The 17,504-nt window shown below is 44.7% G+C and overlaps 1 protein-coding gene across 2 annotated transcripts in view; it reads left to right on the top strand.

The window, feature by feature from the left end:
* The window catches only part of ALK (ALK receptor tyrosine kinase), a 224,651-nt gene that overhangs the window by 201,911 nt on the left and 5,236 nt on the right, over positions 1 to 17,504 (top strand). For both annotated transcript variants that reach the window (XM_033513265.1, XM_033513264.1), the window contains 9 exons: positions 1,302 to 1,488; positions 3,686 to 3,776; positions 4,691 to 4,755; positions 5,662 to 5,791; positions 11,422 to 11,519; positions 12,564 to 12,656; positions 14,313 to 14,414; positions 15,603 to 15,737; positions 16,322 to 16,412. In XM_033513265.1, coding sequence (XP_033369156.1) covers positions 1,302 to 1,488; positions 3,686 to 3,776; positions 4,691 to 4,755; positions 5,662 to 5,791; positions 11,422 to 11,519; positions 12,564 to 12,656; positions 14,313 to 14,414; positions 15,603 to 15,737; positions 16,322 to 16,412 — 992 coding nt within the window. The remainder of the gene's footprint in view (positions 1 to 1,301; positions 1,489 to 3,685; positions 3,777 to 4,690; positions 4,756 to 5,661; positions 5,792 to 11,421; positions 11,520 to 12,563; positions 12,657 to 14,312; positions 14,415 to 15,602; positions 15,738 to 16,321; positions 16,413 to 17,504) is intronic.

Raw genomic sequence — 17,504 nt, 5'->3', positions numbered from 1 at the left:
GGTATTCTTGGCATTTTTATTTGAAATTCTGAAAGGTATTTTTCATCTTTTCATGTTCTTATTTTAAACAATCACTCGGCTGCTTTTGGTGCAAGCAGAATAGATTTGAATCGATGAAGAGCAGTCAGGATTCAAACTATGATTTTGCCACCTTTCTTTGTCCACACTGTTTATGGTCTGGGGGAGGAGAGGGATGAACCCAGAGCAGGAAATTAGATTTGCCCAGCTGTTTCAGTTTTAAGAATTTCAGGAGTTATCAGTTGCACACACATGGTCCTACATCTATGATGTCTGGCCTGACAGTGCCTTTTTACAATGACTAAATACTTCTTGGGAGTGGAAGAGTAATCCTCTTTCCATCCAACAAGCCTATCATTTCCATCTCAGGAAAGGGCAACGATTTAAAAAATCAAAGCAAAGGCAATGAGGAGGAAAATGGAGGACAGAAAGGATTTGTGGATAGGTCATTACATCCATCTGCCTTTGCAAGTGCATGTTTACCCCTTAAATTTTTCCCCTGAGCAACATCTGCTGGAGAAGATGCAATAACTATTACTGTCACAGTCTTTGGGCTCAATCCAGCTCCCACAGAAATCAATAGTGATTTAACCTGCTCATGATTGTCATCTTCTTTTGGAAAAAATCCTGCAATATCAGTTACTATTTCAAGGAATATCCTCAGGATGTCTTCTTTCAAGGTGTGGTTTTTAATGGCGTTGCAGAGGTATCAGTGAAGCAGTGCAAGGAATACAGCACACCATAAACTGACTTCAAATGTAGTCCTACTCTGTAGTTTAGAAACAGAGGAAGTTTTGGAAAATTAGCTAATTTTTATGTACAATGTGTTATTCTGAGGAAACTGCACAGGCTATCCATTTTGAACAATATGATGCAATAATTCATTTCAGACGTTTGTCTCTTCTGTGTGAAGAAAGTTGGTTATGACCCAGCTTCCTCAAATCTCAAACTGGACTTGTATTTGGAAGGTCTGGTAAAACTAAATAGAGCAAAACAAAATCATCAGAACTGTGAACTCTGAAATCTCCAGGTGAAATTCATTTTACTTTTTCGAGATGCTCCATGAGCAAACCTATTTCTTCATAAGATGTGTAAATCAAAGGTTCCTGGGTATCTTCAGATCCAATTTTCTATCTGTAATTTTTTGACATACAGAAATATGCCAGTGTCACTGGCTGGTTTGATTCCCTGCAGTCTGGCCACACCATGGCAAACCCCAGTGAGAAGCACCAAAATCCCAAACCCAGTCTCTGTACGTGGTTAACTGTGTTCTCTGTGTTTAGTGTATCGCCGCAAGCACCAGGAGCTGCAAGCCATGCAGATGGAGCTGCAGAGCCCAGAATACAAACTGAGCAAGCTGCGTACCTCCACCATCATGACAGACTACAACCCCAACTACTGCTTTGCAGGAAAGACCACATCCATTAGTGACCTCAAAGAGGTGCCTCGAAAAAACATCTCCCTCATCCGGTAAATTCACCTTTGCCTTCCCCATCAGCGTTCACATTGCACACCCACATATCCTGGCTCTCCTAGAGAGGTGTGAACACACAGCTTTGTACAGGCACATGCAAATTCTTGTGTACTTTGAGGTTCATACCCCTTTTCATAAAATGTAAAGCTGCAGTAATTAGGCTCGTGTGGAAGGGATTAGATTTTGGCATTTTTGGCAAGTTTCAACGTTGACCTTCTAGAGGTGCCGTGTTCATCTCCTGGGATTGTCAGGAGAACTGAGTAGCCATCACCAGTAATTCGGTGACATCTTTTACAGGCTATGCAGTGAATGGCCCATGGCCAAGAGCTGATGAAATTCTGGGATGACTGAAGCTTGTAGGAGGCTCTTTTATATCTTTGATGGGATCTTTGGTAAAGACAATGACATCCTTAAGTGCAATAGCAAGGAAAGCAATGGATTTGAAAATGCCAGACAGTAGTAAAAAGACATGGATATAAAGCCAGCAAGATAATCACTTCTACATGAAAACTTCTGGAAAGCTTAAAAGTGTCTCCTAAGAAAAACTTGAAAATTCAGAGTTGTTGCACACTTTGCTCTACTGCAGGATACTTGTGAATGTGACAGTACCCTGGCACCATGCAGAGTTACACAAAAAAACAAAAAGTGGAAGCAGGAGTCCTTGGAAAACCAGGAAGCTTAAGGTGCTGAAAAAAAATTATGCTCAGAGCAGTCTAAGCAGTCTGCAATGTTTTGCTGTCTCTTATCTCGTTCCCCCTCACCTGCACATCTTGCTGGACTGCACCTGGGGGTTTCCAGTGTACCCTGTGCTGCTGCTTCCTTTGTCACTTGGACTTTGAAAGGATTTTTGAAGTGTGGAAAGCAGATAGCAGAGGATACAGCTGGGGATTGGCAAGGGAAGGGAAAGTGGACTTTCTGGAAGGCCGTGAGTTATGAGCTATAAAGATCTGGTTTATACCCTCAGTTTGTAATAGGTTGGTCAGGCAGAGCCAAGAATGGTGTCTCAAGCTAACACCTAACAAAATCTTATTACACAAAGTGGTTGAGTCACAGGCAACATGAGTCCTCAGTGTGGTTTCACTGCCCAGGCTGGTTCTATCCTGACAAAACTACAGACAGAACTTATGGACCAGCAGAGCAGATTGTTCTTCCTTGTTCATATGGATGGGAGGACAACAGCCCATGCAAAAGCAATCCACTGATGCAGCAGAGAACAGAATCAATGCAGCTCTCAGCCCAAACCTGGCTCTAACAGGAGAGTGCATGCTGTAGCAGAGAGCTTTATTGAGAGCCTTTTCTCCAGACTGAGATGCAAGAATGCCTCTTAGAGACTGGAAATGTGCAGCCCATGGGTTAAGAGGGGCTCAGGACTTAGGGTGTAGCCTCATCCTCTGCCACATTTCACCATGTGATTGTGACAGGCCACTGATGTGAAATAGCTATTGTAGTACTAGCTGACTTAACATTAAGAGAGTGAAGACTTAATATACAGGTATGCAAAATCTGTATTACAAAAACATGGAACAAGATCTATTGTATGATTACTCTTATTCCTTTCTCTTTTTCTTGTAATCTTATTCAAAATAAAACTGTAAGTTTCATAATATGATCACTGCCAGAAACAATTCTCAGCACAAGTTCCTAGAGCTGAGTGCTTTACAAAGCACTGTCATCACCATTTACTGGCTAAGGTACTTGCCCAGAATCACACAATAAATCAGGAAAAGTTATCTGGTGTAGAATTCAGTTCTTTTGAGAATCATTGTGCCTCCTAGTTTCTTGCTTAATGTTTTGTTTAATGGTGATGCAGAAATATCAGGGGAACTGTTAATGTGTTTAGGGTGTGTAAACACCAAGACTAAAGTCCTTTCTTTATTGGTCTGTTTTGGAGCACCCACCACTGAGCACTGATACCAAAGCCATAGATGAGTGCTCTCTGTTACGTGCTGCACTGCCAGAAGCTCGATTTCACTGGGGAATGTTCACTTCCATGGATTGCTTTCCCTTCCAATTAAATAAAATGTAGGTCCATGAAAGATCTCACCAAGGTCTGGTTCCCTGCATATTGTCCATATCAAGTTCTTCCTGTTACACTGCCATGAAAATTGTGAGCCCGTTCTGTGAGCTGTGTCCTCAGTGTTATAATGTGTGTTCTCTGTAGTAAAACCTTCTTGTCTTCTCTGGTCTGTCCAGGGGTTTGGGCCACGGAGCCTTTGGTGAGGTATATGAAGGTCAGGTGGCAGGGATCCCCAGCGACCCCACTCCCTTGCAGGTGGCTGTGAAAGTAAGTGACAGTGTATGAGTTATCATGATGGTTTCATGCACCTTTCACAAGAGTCCCAATGCATTATAACAATGAAGATGAGTGAAGCGTTGCTATAAGTCCTGAAGGACATGGCTAGAAATGTTGCTGCTGTGTTGCAACACTTTAATCCATCACAGCAATGGTACAGCTTGTAGCATATGGCTATGTGAGACTACTAAAAGAGGGCTGTGAATAGTAAACAGGCAAACATTTCCCACAGAGCCACAGTAGACTGCAGGACTGAGCTAATTCCATCCTCTGTCCATCCTCTCCATCCACCTGGCTGGTAACCTGTCCAAAGACTTGTGAGACAGAGGCCAAAAGTCTTCACAGGGCCAAAAGCTGCTGGCACATACATCAAAGACTCTGCAAGTAGGAGATGGCTGGTTTTCCAGGGATATCACCACTCCCTTACCGGATGGATATGCATTGGGTGTGAAGCTAAATCCTAAGAGACCCTGGTAGAGTTCTCCAGGCCTTCAGCAGTCTAGCTGGCTTGTTTTCTTTTAGAGATTACATGGCAGCACAGTTCTGCTGCTGGTTATAGATCCCAGTCTTACTGGAAGGTAGGATCATTGAACTGCAGAGAACTCAGGAAGAGGATCTCATTCCTCATCCTCTGTACAGCAGAGTCCCATATGTTGAACACTTTTCTGTGCACTCTGGGCTATTTCCTTTGCTGGGAGGAGAATGACAGTGGCATTGGTGGGCCAGGAGTTCTGATATTTGCCTTGCCACAGGCTTCACAGTCTAGTTTAGCAATGCTCTAATGGCTGTCTTAGACTGAGATTTCCTTTGAGAAAGAAAGATTGCTGCAGACATTGTTAGTGCCAGGTGTTCTAATCTGTGAACTGAAGTATCTTCTCCTTGTCAACCTGTTCTTTCTTTTCCAGACATTACCAGAAGTGTGTTCAGAGCAAGATGAGCTTGACTTCCTCATGGAAGCTCTCATTATTAGGTGTGTATGAATCATATGATCACCACTTGTGTAGGCTTGAAAAGCCCAACAAAATAAAGAAAAAAGGGCTCTTCATAGGTGATGTCCTCTCAGCACATCTATACAGTAGTTTTAGCACAAAGAGAATAGGAATTACCATCCTTTTCTGTTCCTATTACAAATGAAGAGGCACCAAATGAGTAAAGGCTAAATTTTCAAAAGGATCCACATTGGTTTTTGTTACCCAAAGTGAGAAATTTAAAGCCCAGGTGTTAGAATGGATAATAAGATTTTTTTTTTTTTATTTCTCCTAGAGAGGAGAACATACCTTAGGAATTTGGATTTGACTAGTCAAAACTAACAGATGGCATTGACTTTTTGCTGCTATCATGTCATGTTTCAGTGTCTGAATCCCAGAATCCACGGAACTACCTTCCCATCATATTTGAGAGGCAGGGAAATAAGGAAGTATTACAGACTAAACCTCAGGAAACATCCCCCACAAGTAGATCCCCATGTCAGTGTGTTACTTAGAACAACATTGCCCTAGCCCATCTTCTGCCTCTTGGATGGGAAAATTAAGAACAGACTTTTCTCTGTTATCATGTTCTGTTTCCTCTGCCCCACAAGTCTTGCCATAACCCAAAAAGAATGTAGAAAATAGGGAGAGGAAAAGCAGCCAAAAGCCACTGATTCCCCACCTCTGTCTGTCTCTGCACTATCCAGACAGACACAGAGTACAAGGGTGCTTTAGTTTTATCCAGTTGTCTTACCTTTGAGATTTGTTATTTCCTGGGGAGGGAAAAACAACAACAACAACAACAAAAACAACATATCCTGCAGCAAAAAGGATTGAATGTTTTCTGCTACTGTGCTTTTTGGGTCAAAGTTAAGTTACTTCACAACTGGGTGTCCCTGTCTCCACAGCAAGTTCAACCACCAGAACATCGTGCGCTGTATCGGGGTGAGCTTGCAGGCCCTGCCCCGCTTCATCCTGCTGGAGCTCATGGCTGGAGGAGACCTGAAATCCTTCCTGAGGGAGACACGGCCTAGACCAGTAAGGAAAGAGTAAATTCTATTTTATTTAGAGGGCTGCTGCCACAAGGCAAACGCTTAGCTACAAAAGAGCTGATCTATGTGGGTTCTATTTCCCAGTATTTTAGATTCTCACAAAATTTCTCTTGCTGTAAGACCACTGTGGAGGCAGGAGCCAGGATAGAAAACACATGCTGCTGGGGTATCCCTGGACTTTGCTAGATAACATTGCAGATACTACCTAAAGAAAGAACAAAAGCAAAGTCTAAAAAAACTGTTAAACTCAACTCTTACCTTCCTCTCACCAGCTGGGGGCAGGCTGGGGAAAAACATTGAGCTAGGAATATTAAAAAAAAAATCCATTATTTAAACTGCTGATCAGATGCATTTCTGTGGATATCTGTCAATTCAAATTTGGCACAGGCAAGGAGACAATCCGGCCTGGAGCTGTCGGCTTAATAGAAAATATCTTTAGTCCAGAGTTTTAAAGATTTTCCCCACTGAAATCAGCATCAATAGAAAGAGACAGTCAGCTAGAAATGTGGAAGAAACAAATTATGATTTCTAGAGAGAATTCAGTATTGTGGAAGAACAAACTTTTCTCTGAGTCCCTGGGTCAGAAAGTCACAGAGATATTGCTGAAGTTTAAGACCAGGATCCAGTTTCATCCTTTGTCTCTAAGTTCAACAGAGGACAAAATGCTGCATTTCATCACTACAAGAGAGACACAAATTCGCTCTAACAGATATCAGTAAGATTATTCCTTGAGGGGTCTGGAAACTGATCAACTTTTTTATTTTTCCATGCAGTATGCTTTTCAGACATATAAAATGGTCTGTGAGACTCAGAAGCACTGCAGTCTTGAATAGGTTGCAATAAACTGGCTCCTTCCTGGATAAGGAGGCTAAATACCCAGAAAGGAAAGTCTGAAATCTGAGCAAGCAGACTTCATAAATACAGGTTGTTTTTCTGAAGCACCTAGAGATGCTCCTATAAATGGGCTGAACTTGGTGCATGGTAGGTGCATGGGGAAATTCATGTTCTGCAGCGTGGTCTCCGTTCTCACCCAGGGCATGGACAAGATCTGCTGCCAGGTAAGTGCTTTGTTCAAAACAGCCAGTCCAGGCTGTGCAAGGTGTGTGAAGGAGCAGGTGAAGCACTATGGGGTTTGGCTGCTTAAATTAGAGAAGCCAGCTCAGTGATGGTACAGATCTTGTGAGGAACTACCAAGAACACTAGTCCTGCACAGCAGGAATTTTTTACCTGCTTGCAGTAAAATGAGCCAGCTGCTTTTGTAGAAGAAAGAGCCCTTAGTCTTGGCAGCATGAAGTCATAGGAGCCTTCTGATCTAAGGAGTTTTTATCTGTTTGGCCCTACCTCAGTCATGAGTTCTTCCTTACCATGCCTTCTGTTCCTGCCAGCAGTAGCTCTGTGCAACCCCTGTGAAAGCCCATGTCAGAAGGGGCTGATGATTCACTCCATTGCTTCCTTAGTATTTCTCTTTCTGCCCTCACAGTTGCCCCTTCTAGTCCTTTCCTTGTCTTTCCTGAACTGTTCGAGGTTACCTGAGACTGACCATAACAATGGCCATGCACGAGGCCTGTTCCCGTCAGCTTGAATATTCTCCCTGGTTTCTGCATTTAACTTGTTCCCAGGAAAGAAACAGACCTCAGATTGATGCCTCTGTTTTCTGCTTTGTCCCATGTCTTCCACACTTTGGGAAGGCTGAGAGCTTCAAATGCAGATGACTAGCTGCAAGCTGGAACTGATTCAGAAAAGCAGTTTTCATTCCCTCTTTACCAGCTGGGTGAACGTGGACAGCCTGACTCTGTGCAGACACAGATCCACAAAACTGTGTGATCCATTCTAATACCTTCTTTCCCCTTGCCTTGCCCTGCTTCTGCAGCCATCCCATGTGGTGTCTGCCTGGCAAGAATGACAGGGTAATTCATTATCTGGCTGCTGGGGCAGCTTCTGTGGGGCCAATGGCACCTGTGAGTGCTGAGAAATCAGCTTCTGCTGGCTCACAAACTGCAAGGCAAGGAGACTGTGACTGATGGGAAGTGAGATGTGTGCAGGGCACTGTGCTCTGTGAAGTATGGGATCCCACCCTGGAAGTGGATTTACCTCTGCATACACTCGAGGTGTGACAGAGCCTCTGTACATAAGGCTCAGTGCTAGTGGATGTATCTTTGCACTGCTCCTAATGAACCCTGAGCTGCTTTGTTCCTCCTATTGCTCATTCAGGGAAGACAGGCAGAAGGTAAGCATAGCAGGCTGGATGTCTAGCTTTTCAGGGCTGTTAAAGGAAGGAAAAGACAAGGGACAGTGCAGAGTAAAGAGGCTTTGATGAGCTTTGCTTCCAAAAGGAATTAATTGAACACACAAGCCCTGTCTGACTGACTGGGTGGCAGAGGTGCGCTTCTCACTCTGCAGTAAGCACCATATACTGCCTTTCCCCTTATTTTCTTTACACTTTTGTACTTTCCAGCTAATTTCTTTTACTACCTTGTCTTTCCCACCTACTTTTGCTTTCAGCCTAATCACAAAAAAGAGATTTACATATTCAGTCTCTACCTTCATGCCCCAGTTGCTCTTTGCACTGCCTTGCCCATAACAAACATCAAATTCATTTGCTAGTTTGGGATAGACTTAACAGAGGTGTGAAAGGCATTAACTTGGCACTAATTCCAAGGCTTATGGAAAAAGAAAGCACCATGCTGGAGAGATCACCAGTTGCCACTGGCCAGCTGTGACCTGTGTGGCTTGGAGCAACACACATACAGCATGCTGCTGTGCACTTGGACACTGGAAAGCAGGAAAGGGAGCAGAGGGAATGGTGAAGGAGAAAGTGAAGGGGGAACTTAAGGCATTGCAAGGCACATGAAATGGAAAGCTGAAGCAACTGCAGGAGGTATCAGAACACGGGATCCAACTTAATGAGAGATGGAGATGCTGTCAGCACTGTTGTTCATCTGTGTTCTTCATGTAAAAAATGAAGTTTCAGTTCAGCCAACACGTAATGATTTTTCTGGACTCTAAGCAGGAATGATCATATATCCATCCAACATCACTGATACAATACCAGTGATTCTAGTGGAATATGTCGATTTATGCCAGCTAGGTCGACTCCATAAGGTTCAGACTCATAATTCCCCATGAGTCCATGGCTGACAGCCCTGAAGGCTTTCTCTGTTCCATTTCTAATAGAGTTTCACATCTATTACAGGATTACCTCTTCCCCCTCATCTGCAGAGAGGCAACCTGGTACATTCAGAGACACCTGAAATCGGAGCCTTAGCACAGTGTGAACATTGCAGAATTGTCCATTTTGGGAGGTTCAGTGCTGATCTTCCTCACACACAGCACAGCAATCAAAGCCCAGCTCTGGGAGAGAAATCGTAGACAGATAAATGATTCCCCTCCTTTGTGCTGTGCAGCCTGTTGCACAGAGCAGTGATTACACTGAACAATACACAGAATTTCATTCACCTTTAGCAAGAGTCAGCCTTACCTGGGAGGTGTCACACCAGTGCTTCCAGCATGCCCACTGCCCTGAGCAGCAGAGCATTGCAGCTGGCATCATCCATTCATCTGGGCAGCAAAAGCTGTAAAGCGAATCCTTTGGTGTGTCTCAAGGCTGCCCCTTGCAAAATGAATCCCAAACCTCCATTTTTCAAACAAATTACATGGCTAAATTGTCCTTGGCTGGGCAGTCACATCTGTTTTAGGATTGTATTTAGCCAAATAAAAGGTGGAAAGAATTCATCCAAGGAGGGAAAGGAAAGAAAAAAAAAAAGGAAAGGCAAAAGAGAAAAAAGCTATACAGTTCAAATCAGCTTGTGGCTTCAACCTACTGACTGTTTTGCAGTATAGCTTGAGTCTGAAATCGATTGCAGAGTAAAGAATTGGGCTTTTTACTCAGTTTTCTTTCACTTCAGGTTTCTGACCCTGGCTTGAAAGAGCAGGGAATGGGTAGATTGAGATATTAATTTCCCCTTGGTTATGCCCTGCAAGGGAAAAAGAAGACATGCATTCTTTCTTACTGTAGCCATCTTGTTTAGCTGGTGAGTCACTAACTCACAGAGGTAAAAGAGATTATTCCCCCTTCCCCACAAAATGGCAAGGAAAGAGCTGCTTTATGTTTGCAGCAAATAATTATTCTGTAAAGAGGAAAGTATATAAGGGGTGATGGAGTCCAGTGTTTTAAAAAATTGGTGAAGTATATATATGCAATGAACTATATTGTGTAAGTAATAAAATATGGGCCAGTGGAACAAGATCACATTTTGGTTTATGGCCCTGCATTGAACAAAACAGGCTTTGTTCACAGAGAGATACACCATTTTTCAATTATTTCATTAGTCAATTATTGAGGCCAGATTTTTTTTCCTAATATCTTCAGAGGACATTAAATTGTTTTTTGGGGTTTTTTTACATTTGGGTTTGGAGGTTTTGTTGTTGTTTGTTTGTTTGTTTGTTAGTTTATTGTATTTTAGTTTTATCAGCCTATGACCACTGTTTAGCTAGTGGCTGCTGCATAGCCTGGACTTGTTTCCAGTCCCAGTTTGCAGTGGTTTAGATCAGAGATGGCCAGCACAGCATTGCATCCATCTGGAGACACGTTTCATTACAACAGATGGGTTGGAGAGCCAGCAGTCCCTGTCACTGGAGAAGCTATGCTGATTTGTGCACCAGTGTGAGAGCCCCAAGGGCAGCTGTGCCCTCTGGGGACTTTGGCTGATTGTTTGGGGTCCTAAGAGAGCACTAAGGAGTGTGATGAGCTTGTGTGATCCAGTAACTAAGGCTGATAAACATTTAGCTATGAAATGGTTGTCGCGGCATGAGCAGTCACTGCCACCCAGTTGTTTCTCATCACTCCACTGGCAGCAGCACTTTCCTGCTCTCCCATAGGACTGGCCACAGGGATCACTGAATCTCACCACAGGAATCACTGATTCACACCTCAGGCATCACTGATTCACACCTCGGGGCAGCAGCTGATGGCTTGGCTTCAGGGGCTGAGAAGTGCCAGTGCAAATCCTGTCCTTTCCACTAAAGCATCTGGCTCCTCCTGGCAAGGGCTGTGGACTCCATCAGAGGGACAGGAACAAGGAGTTGGCAGCCTTAGTCGTCCACAGCCATTGGCTACACAAAACTGTGCCAGTGCTCTAAGGGGCAAGATAAAACCTACACAGATGTGGAGGAGGGAAAGAGCAAATGTGACTCATGCCATTATACAAAATGTCATTCCCGTGGTTCAAGGTGACTTTAGAGAGGAGCTGGCAATAATACAAAGAAACTCAGTGAAGAACAGTTCAGGCTACAGAGTTCAAAAATCATGCTGAAAATTCAGAAGAATCTGCCATGAGAACTGGGGGAAATTCTTACAGGGACATCCCAATGGAGCTGGAAAGTCAGATCCAGCTGATTCTGTCTGTTCTGATTCTGTCTCTGGGATCTGTATAACATTGTGTCTGCACATCCTTTCACAGCTCATGGGAATGAACTCTCTCTTGTGCATTTCCCTAATCCCTTTGTGTGGTAACATCAGAGGTACATCACTTGCTGGAGAGCTCCCAGAGCTGTATCAGCAACGACTCGCACCATGTTTCTGCTTTTAACCCATGTGTGTCCCTTGTCTTTTGGCAGAATCAGCCCTCCTCCCTTTCCATGCTGGACTTGCTGCACGTGGCCCGTGACATTGCTTGTGGGTGTCAGTACCTGGAGGAGAACCACTTCATCCACAGGTGGGTGAGCACAGCCTGGGCAGGGCTTGAAGACAGACCAGCAGGGGCTCGGAATGCCCTGCGCTGTATGTTTATGTCCTGCTGCACTCTAGTGGCTGGATACCTTTCAACAAGGTAGACAAAATCAGGGTCATAGAAACAATAGAAGAGCTGCTATAAATCAGGCTGACAAAGTTCTGTAGTTTTGCCAGAGATCCTGAGCCCTGTCTCAGTAGCCTATTTGGCTACTCTGCAAATGGACAACATCTTGTGACAGAAGTCTTTAAAGCTCTCCCTGTCATGAATTTTATTTAGTGCCTGTCTGCTCGTTTTGGAAGCCTTTTCTTCTTCCTCTCAAAGAGCACCTGTACAAGCCCAGCCACAAGGGCAACATCAGGTGATCATTGCTCCTGCAAAACAGGGTGTTTGGCAAGCATCTAAAATCTGCCTGCTGAGTAGAGATGGGTAGAGAGGTGGCAGATGGCAGTTCTAAGAGTCACCCACAAGTTGTGCCATTGTGTTACTCAGACCTCAAGGTTTACTCCAGCCCAGCAGAGATGGAGCTTGCAGTTCTACCTGCATATGCAGATTCAAGCCCACAGCTTCAGAGTATTCAGAGCAACACCTGCACGTTGTTGTTGTACCTGTCTCTGGCAGTACAACAGCCTTCTGACAACAAGCACAGTAGGAACAGATCAGTGGATCATTCCCCAGACACCTTGATGTTGGGACTAGCTGAAATCAGCTCCTCTTCTTGCACTCCTTAGAGACATAAAAATAGCTCCTGGAGTGAAAGGAGGATTACAGGAGGCCTACTCTTTCAACTAGAAATGTTATGTGAAGTTTAAAGAGAAAATGTTAAACAACAAAACTGTTCCTGCTGTGGGGATAGTTTGGAATTGGGGACATTGCAGTTATCCATAAACACTGACTTTTCTGGCTGTTCTAGTTTCTCTGCAGCTCAGGAAAGTAGGTACTACTTTTTGTTTTCTTCTTGACTCGCAAAATTGTCAAATGATTAAGTGGTTCTTCTCTTTCTGTTTCTTTTCTTCCCTTTCCCTTTAGGGATATTGCTGCCAGAAACTGCCTCCTTACCTGCCGAGGGCCTGGGAGAGTGGCTAAGATTGGAGACTTCGGAATGGCCCGGGATATATACAGGTAGCAGAGCCAAGTCCTGGGTACCTGCAAGTGGGAGGTCACTGAAATGAGGGAGGAGCAGTGTTTGTGCAGGCTCTTGTGCTGCTCTGTGTAACCTTGGTGAGGTGAGAGTGGAGAGGTCCCATCCTGGTGAATCCCAGATGATGCCTTCCTCGTGTTCACCTTAAACTGTCCTGGAGACTTTTCCCACTCCTGACAGTTTCCTCCTGGCATCAGTCTAATGGTCATGGAAGGTGTTTTTCCTCCCTCTTTGACCCTCTTCTCAGTTTCTATTCCTTACCTTCTCCACATTGAATGGCATTGATGTGCCCTTTGTTTTGTGATCCCAAATCATCCTGAGTTTAATCTCTCCCCTTGACGCTACCCCTGCACCCTTGGTTCGGTGGCATCAGTAAATCTCCTCAATTTACTGCAGCTAAAGGAGGAAGGTGCAGAAGAAAGTCAGGAAAATGTAATCACCCAAACTGGAATTCAGCCAGGACATGGGGTTAAATACCTCTGCTCTTTGCAAGAAGTGCCAAAAAATCTTTAATGACCATAAGCAGTCAGGGCTGCAGTTTGATGTCTCATCTTCCATAGAGCACTTCTAGAAGTGCAGCTCCATACCCTGCTGTGCTGAGGAATTGATTTGCCCTGATTTGGAAGAAGGAATGCCTTGTGCTCAGTCACCCACACAGTTTATTCCAGTGCCTTGCCTTCTTTTTTTCCTGCTTGGGGATTCTCCTGTGCAATTACTAAGCCAGGCTTGGCTCTGCTTAGCTTGAGTTCTGACAGTATCACAGCCTGAGGTGATGCAAACAGAGTGCTACCTTCAAAAACCCAAGTGTATCACAGCTTCTTGGGCTTTTTTCCTCCACAAAGAGCCCCCATGCTGTCCCACTGTCAGATGGAGCTCTGCTGGGACAAAGTAGCATCTGTCACCCTCACACAATTGGCAGAACCGACTGCCAAGATGAACACTTTGGTGCTGAGCTTTCAAAGGGGTCTTTGAAGCCTGCATGTACTTCTCGGTCCAGGAACATCCTTTGGATGCTCAGGCTGTGCAGTTATGATCAGTGATACCAGCTTGCATGAACAGGCCCCTGCAACTGCCAGGATGGGATCTGGGGCTTTCAGGTTTTATTTTAAATGACAATGACTTTAAAGAACTCTTGTAACTCCTGTCTCAGGAACATTTTTGTGCTACTGTCCCAACTGTAATAACCTGGCATCCTCCTCAACAAGCTCCTACAAAGAGGTTTGGATTTTACTTCAGTGCTTTAGACTGGGTATGTATAGCATAGGTTTAGTTTATTCTTGCTGGGTATGCCCAAGATGACCGACCATGTGTGAGATAAGGAGATCTTGCTGTGGTTGAAAAGGGCAGGAGGAGGCTCTGCCAGCAGCAGTTACTCTGTTTGTAATTCCCTAGGAGGATGAGGATAACTGGTTTACCAGATCAGGCCTGAAGTGATGTAGATTAAACTGCACTTCCATGGTTTGCTCTTTTCCACTACTTTTATGAGAAGAAACAGGTCATTTCAGCACTTAGATTGTTCCACCTAAATTAGTCTCTCCTCTGGCTCATAATTTTAATATTTGTAATTACAAGAATCCCATATTAATGGAATTTTCTGAATTCTTGGCTGACTCTTTTGTTTTGTTTATTCTTTGCAGAGCCAGCTACTATCGTAAGGGTGGGTGTGCAATGTTGCCTGTCAAATGGATGCCTCCCGAGGCTTTCATGGAAGGGATATTTACATCAAAAACAGACACATGGTGCGCTTCCTTTCCTCCGCTGTCCAGTCTGTCTGTGTTGTAACCTCTTTTGTAAACTGTCAATGCTTTGTAAAAATCACATGTTCTTGTTCACTACTGCCATACTAAAAAGATAAGCTGGGTCTTTCAGAGCCAGCAGTGTTTGAGACAAGGGAGCAGAAAGGTCAGACCTGTGCAGAGGTGGGTGCTGCAGGGCAGATGAGCAAGCAGGGAAGGGAGATCAAAGCAGATGCAGGTGCTGCTCCAGGGAGGAAAGCATTAGTCCCACACTGAGGAAAGCAGCATGGGAGGCTACAGGCACGATCCATCCTATCTGTCAGGGAGAAGGGTGTCACACATTGTGGGGTTTGCCTTTCTCCTGGCCTACAGCAACACTTGGAATTCCAGAGTGGCCAGAGGTGGGGAGGAACATCAGGTGAGCAGGAGGCAAGAGCTCAGGGAGCCTGTGGAGGGGGAAGGGGCTGGTGGCCAGGATACAGCTCCTGAACAAGCCCTGGCAGAGGGACCAGGTCCACACTCTTGTACAGCTGAGCTCTGCCTGTCTCAGCACCAGGCAGAGGAGTTTCCCATCGCTGCACATCTCTTCTATGATTTTAACCAATGAGCTCGTGGTTTCCACTGACCAGGTGAATGCTTTGGAGGGACAGTCCCAGCAGGTCCTGTCCCAGCCACTGTCCCTAGGGCTTTGTAGGCCACAGCACCCAGGCCCAGGGCTGTGTTTGCTAGGGAGTGTTTTTATTGTACTCTGATTCACAGGTGGGGCCTGTGGGCCTCAGAGCATCAGTGGGGATTCATTCACCAGCGTGATATTTCATGCAGGGTAGCTATTCCAGAGGAAAAGTTTGTCATAACTCCTGTCTCCAGCAGTGGTCAGTCTCAGAAAAGGAAACTTTTGTTACCTCCAGCTTAGCAGTGCTGAGTACAAGGGCAAAACAGCCATATTTACCTGCCTACATCACAGGCTTCACTCACCTAACAGTCAGCTACTAGTATTTGTTAAAAGTTTTAAAGTTCACTGTAACAACTGTGCAGCTTATTTATGTCTGAATCCTACACCAGGATTTCCACCAGCTGCCTGATCAAAGGTTGCAAAGAGCAATGCTGATGGTATTGAACCTAAGGGCTTTGCCCACTGCTGATGGTCATTCCAGTATCACTCACTTCATTTTCCTTTGCTTCTGTACCCAGGTCCTTCGGTGTGTTACTGTGGGAGATATTCTCTTTGGGATATATGCCCTACCCCAGCAAAAGCAACCAGGAGGTTCTGGAGTTTGTCACCAATGGAGGAAGGATGGATCCACCTAAAAACTGCCCTGGCCCTGTGTATGAGATTTATAATTTTCATATATTCATGCAACTAAGTTTCTGTTTCAAATGCTTTTTCTCTACTCAAAAGTCAATGACTTTTAAGATTGATCTAATCATGGCTAATTTGCTTTATTAAACTTTACTGCCAGTGCTTTCTCAAATATTTAATTTTTCTGTTGTTTTGGAGAGTAATTCAGGGCCCATTTGAGAAGTCCTGGCCACTGCTTTTTTTGTAAAAGTTACACAATATTTCTCTATCTTAGGTTAGCTGTGAAACTTCAATGCATCAGACTGTTCACAGGCAGGGAAAACTGGGCTCCTTTATCTTGTAGCCCTGCCTTACCTTTAGTATATTGTCCAAGGGATTTCAGGTGGATGAGTAATTTCTGTGAAAGACTGTGGATTTCACCCCACTGGTGGTCACATTCCAGTGGCTACCAGGGCATCAGTTGCCTAACCCCAGGGAAAGCAGAGAACTCTTATTTGTTAGAAGCAAGAATGGTGATGAATGTCTGTCTGTGATTCCTAAGCTGCTGTGAGTAGCTGTCACATCCCATGGGATCTGCCGTTCATGAATGCCTCCTGTTCTACCCTTCCAGCTACCGCATTATGACCCAGTGTTGGCAGCACCAGCCTGAAGACCGGCCAAACTTTGCCATAATCCTGGAGAGGATTGAGTACTGCACTCAGGTATCGGTGTTCATGCACTTCGAATGCGGGGGGTGGAGAGGGTTCTTCTTGAGGAGCTGCCTAGACAAGCCAGGACAAGAGATGAGGAGGCAGCACTGCAATACTGCAGTCAGCACTCCAGGGAGACTGGTGTCAGCCTGGGACCCTGGCTGGGATATTGACCTCATCAGGTGCTTGACCCTTCTTGTCTTTTGCTGCTGAAAGGCACAGGCTGACAAAGGCTTACACAGCTTTACAAAGAGCACACCTGTAGCACTGCTTCTGCTTACAGAGGCATAGATTCCAACAAGCAAAAGAGCAAAGACAGGCCAGCACCTGCACTGCTTTCACTTTCCTCATCCCAGCCACTCCAGCCCTTAAAGAATAGTCAGCACTGAACAGAAATGGCCCCAGCTCAGAGCACCCTTTGCAGGTGGTTTCAGCAGCTGTTGACATTTTTTTTGAATCTGACAGCACTGGAGAAGGCAGGTAGAGATGGCTAGGCTAAAGGAGTGGGGATTCTTAGGCTGGGCAACAGGGAAAAGATGTGGCTGAATTTCCAGGCCAAAATCTGATTTACTTATTTTTTTACCTCCACTTTAGCTTGTGAGGAATAGAGCAGTTTGGAAAATGTTCTCCTACCTGCATCAGCGCAGGCTCCTCTTGTATGATGTCACTGTTGTTCACTTCAGTCGGTTTACTTTCCCTTGCTATTTGGGAAGCTTGATCTGTTTTCTGTGTGTGATTGGATCCTGGGATTGGGAGGCATTTTTTTCTGCTATCTGTAGCTTGCCATGCCATATAGCAATAAGTAAAGGTTGCCAGGATCACCACATTTTCTCTCAGTTTAATTTTCAAAACTGCTTAACTAGCTCAGAGCCGCAGTCCCTATGGATTTGGGCTTCAAGGGTCTGACAGTATTGTCTTCACTCTGCATTCCCATTCCTCCCTTGTTGTGTGGAGGCAATAGCAATACTTACATGGCTCCAACTTTCTCAATATTATCTGAGAGTGTTATGAACTCTGAGAGGATATAGATTCCAAAAAACATTCCCACAGGAAATTTTGCTGGACATAAAAAATGCTTTTCATTGGTTTTGTGCCTCCGCTGTT

The sequence above is a fragment of the Parus major genome, chromosome 3 (assembly GCF_001522545.3).
Source record: "Parus major isolate Abel chromosome 3, Parus_major1.1, whole genome shotgun sequence".
Taxonomy (NCBI): domain Eukaryota; kingdom Metazoa; phylum Chordata; class Aves; order Passeriformes; family Paridae; genus Parus; species Parus major.
This window is presented reverse-complemented; position numbering and strand designations above follow the sequence as displayed.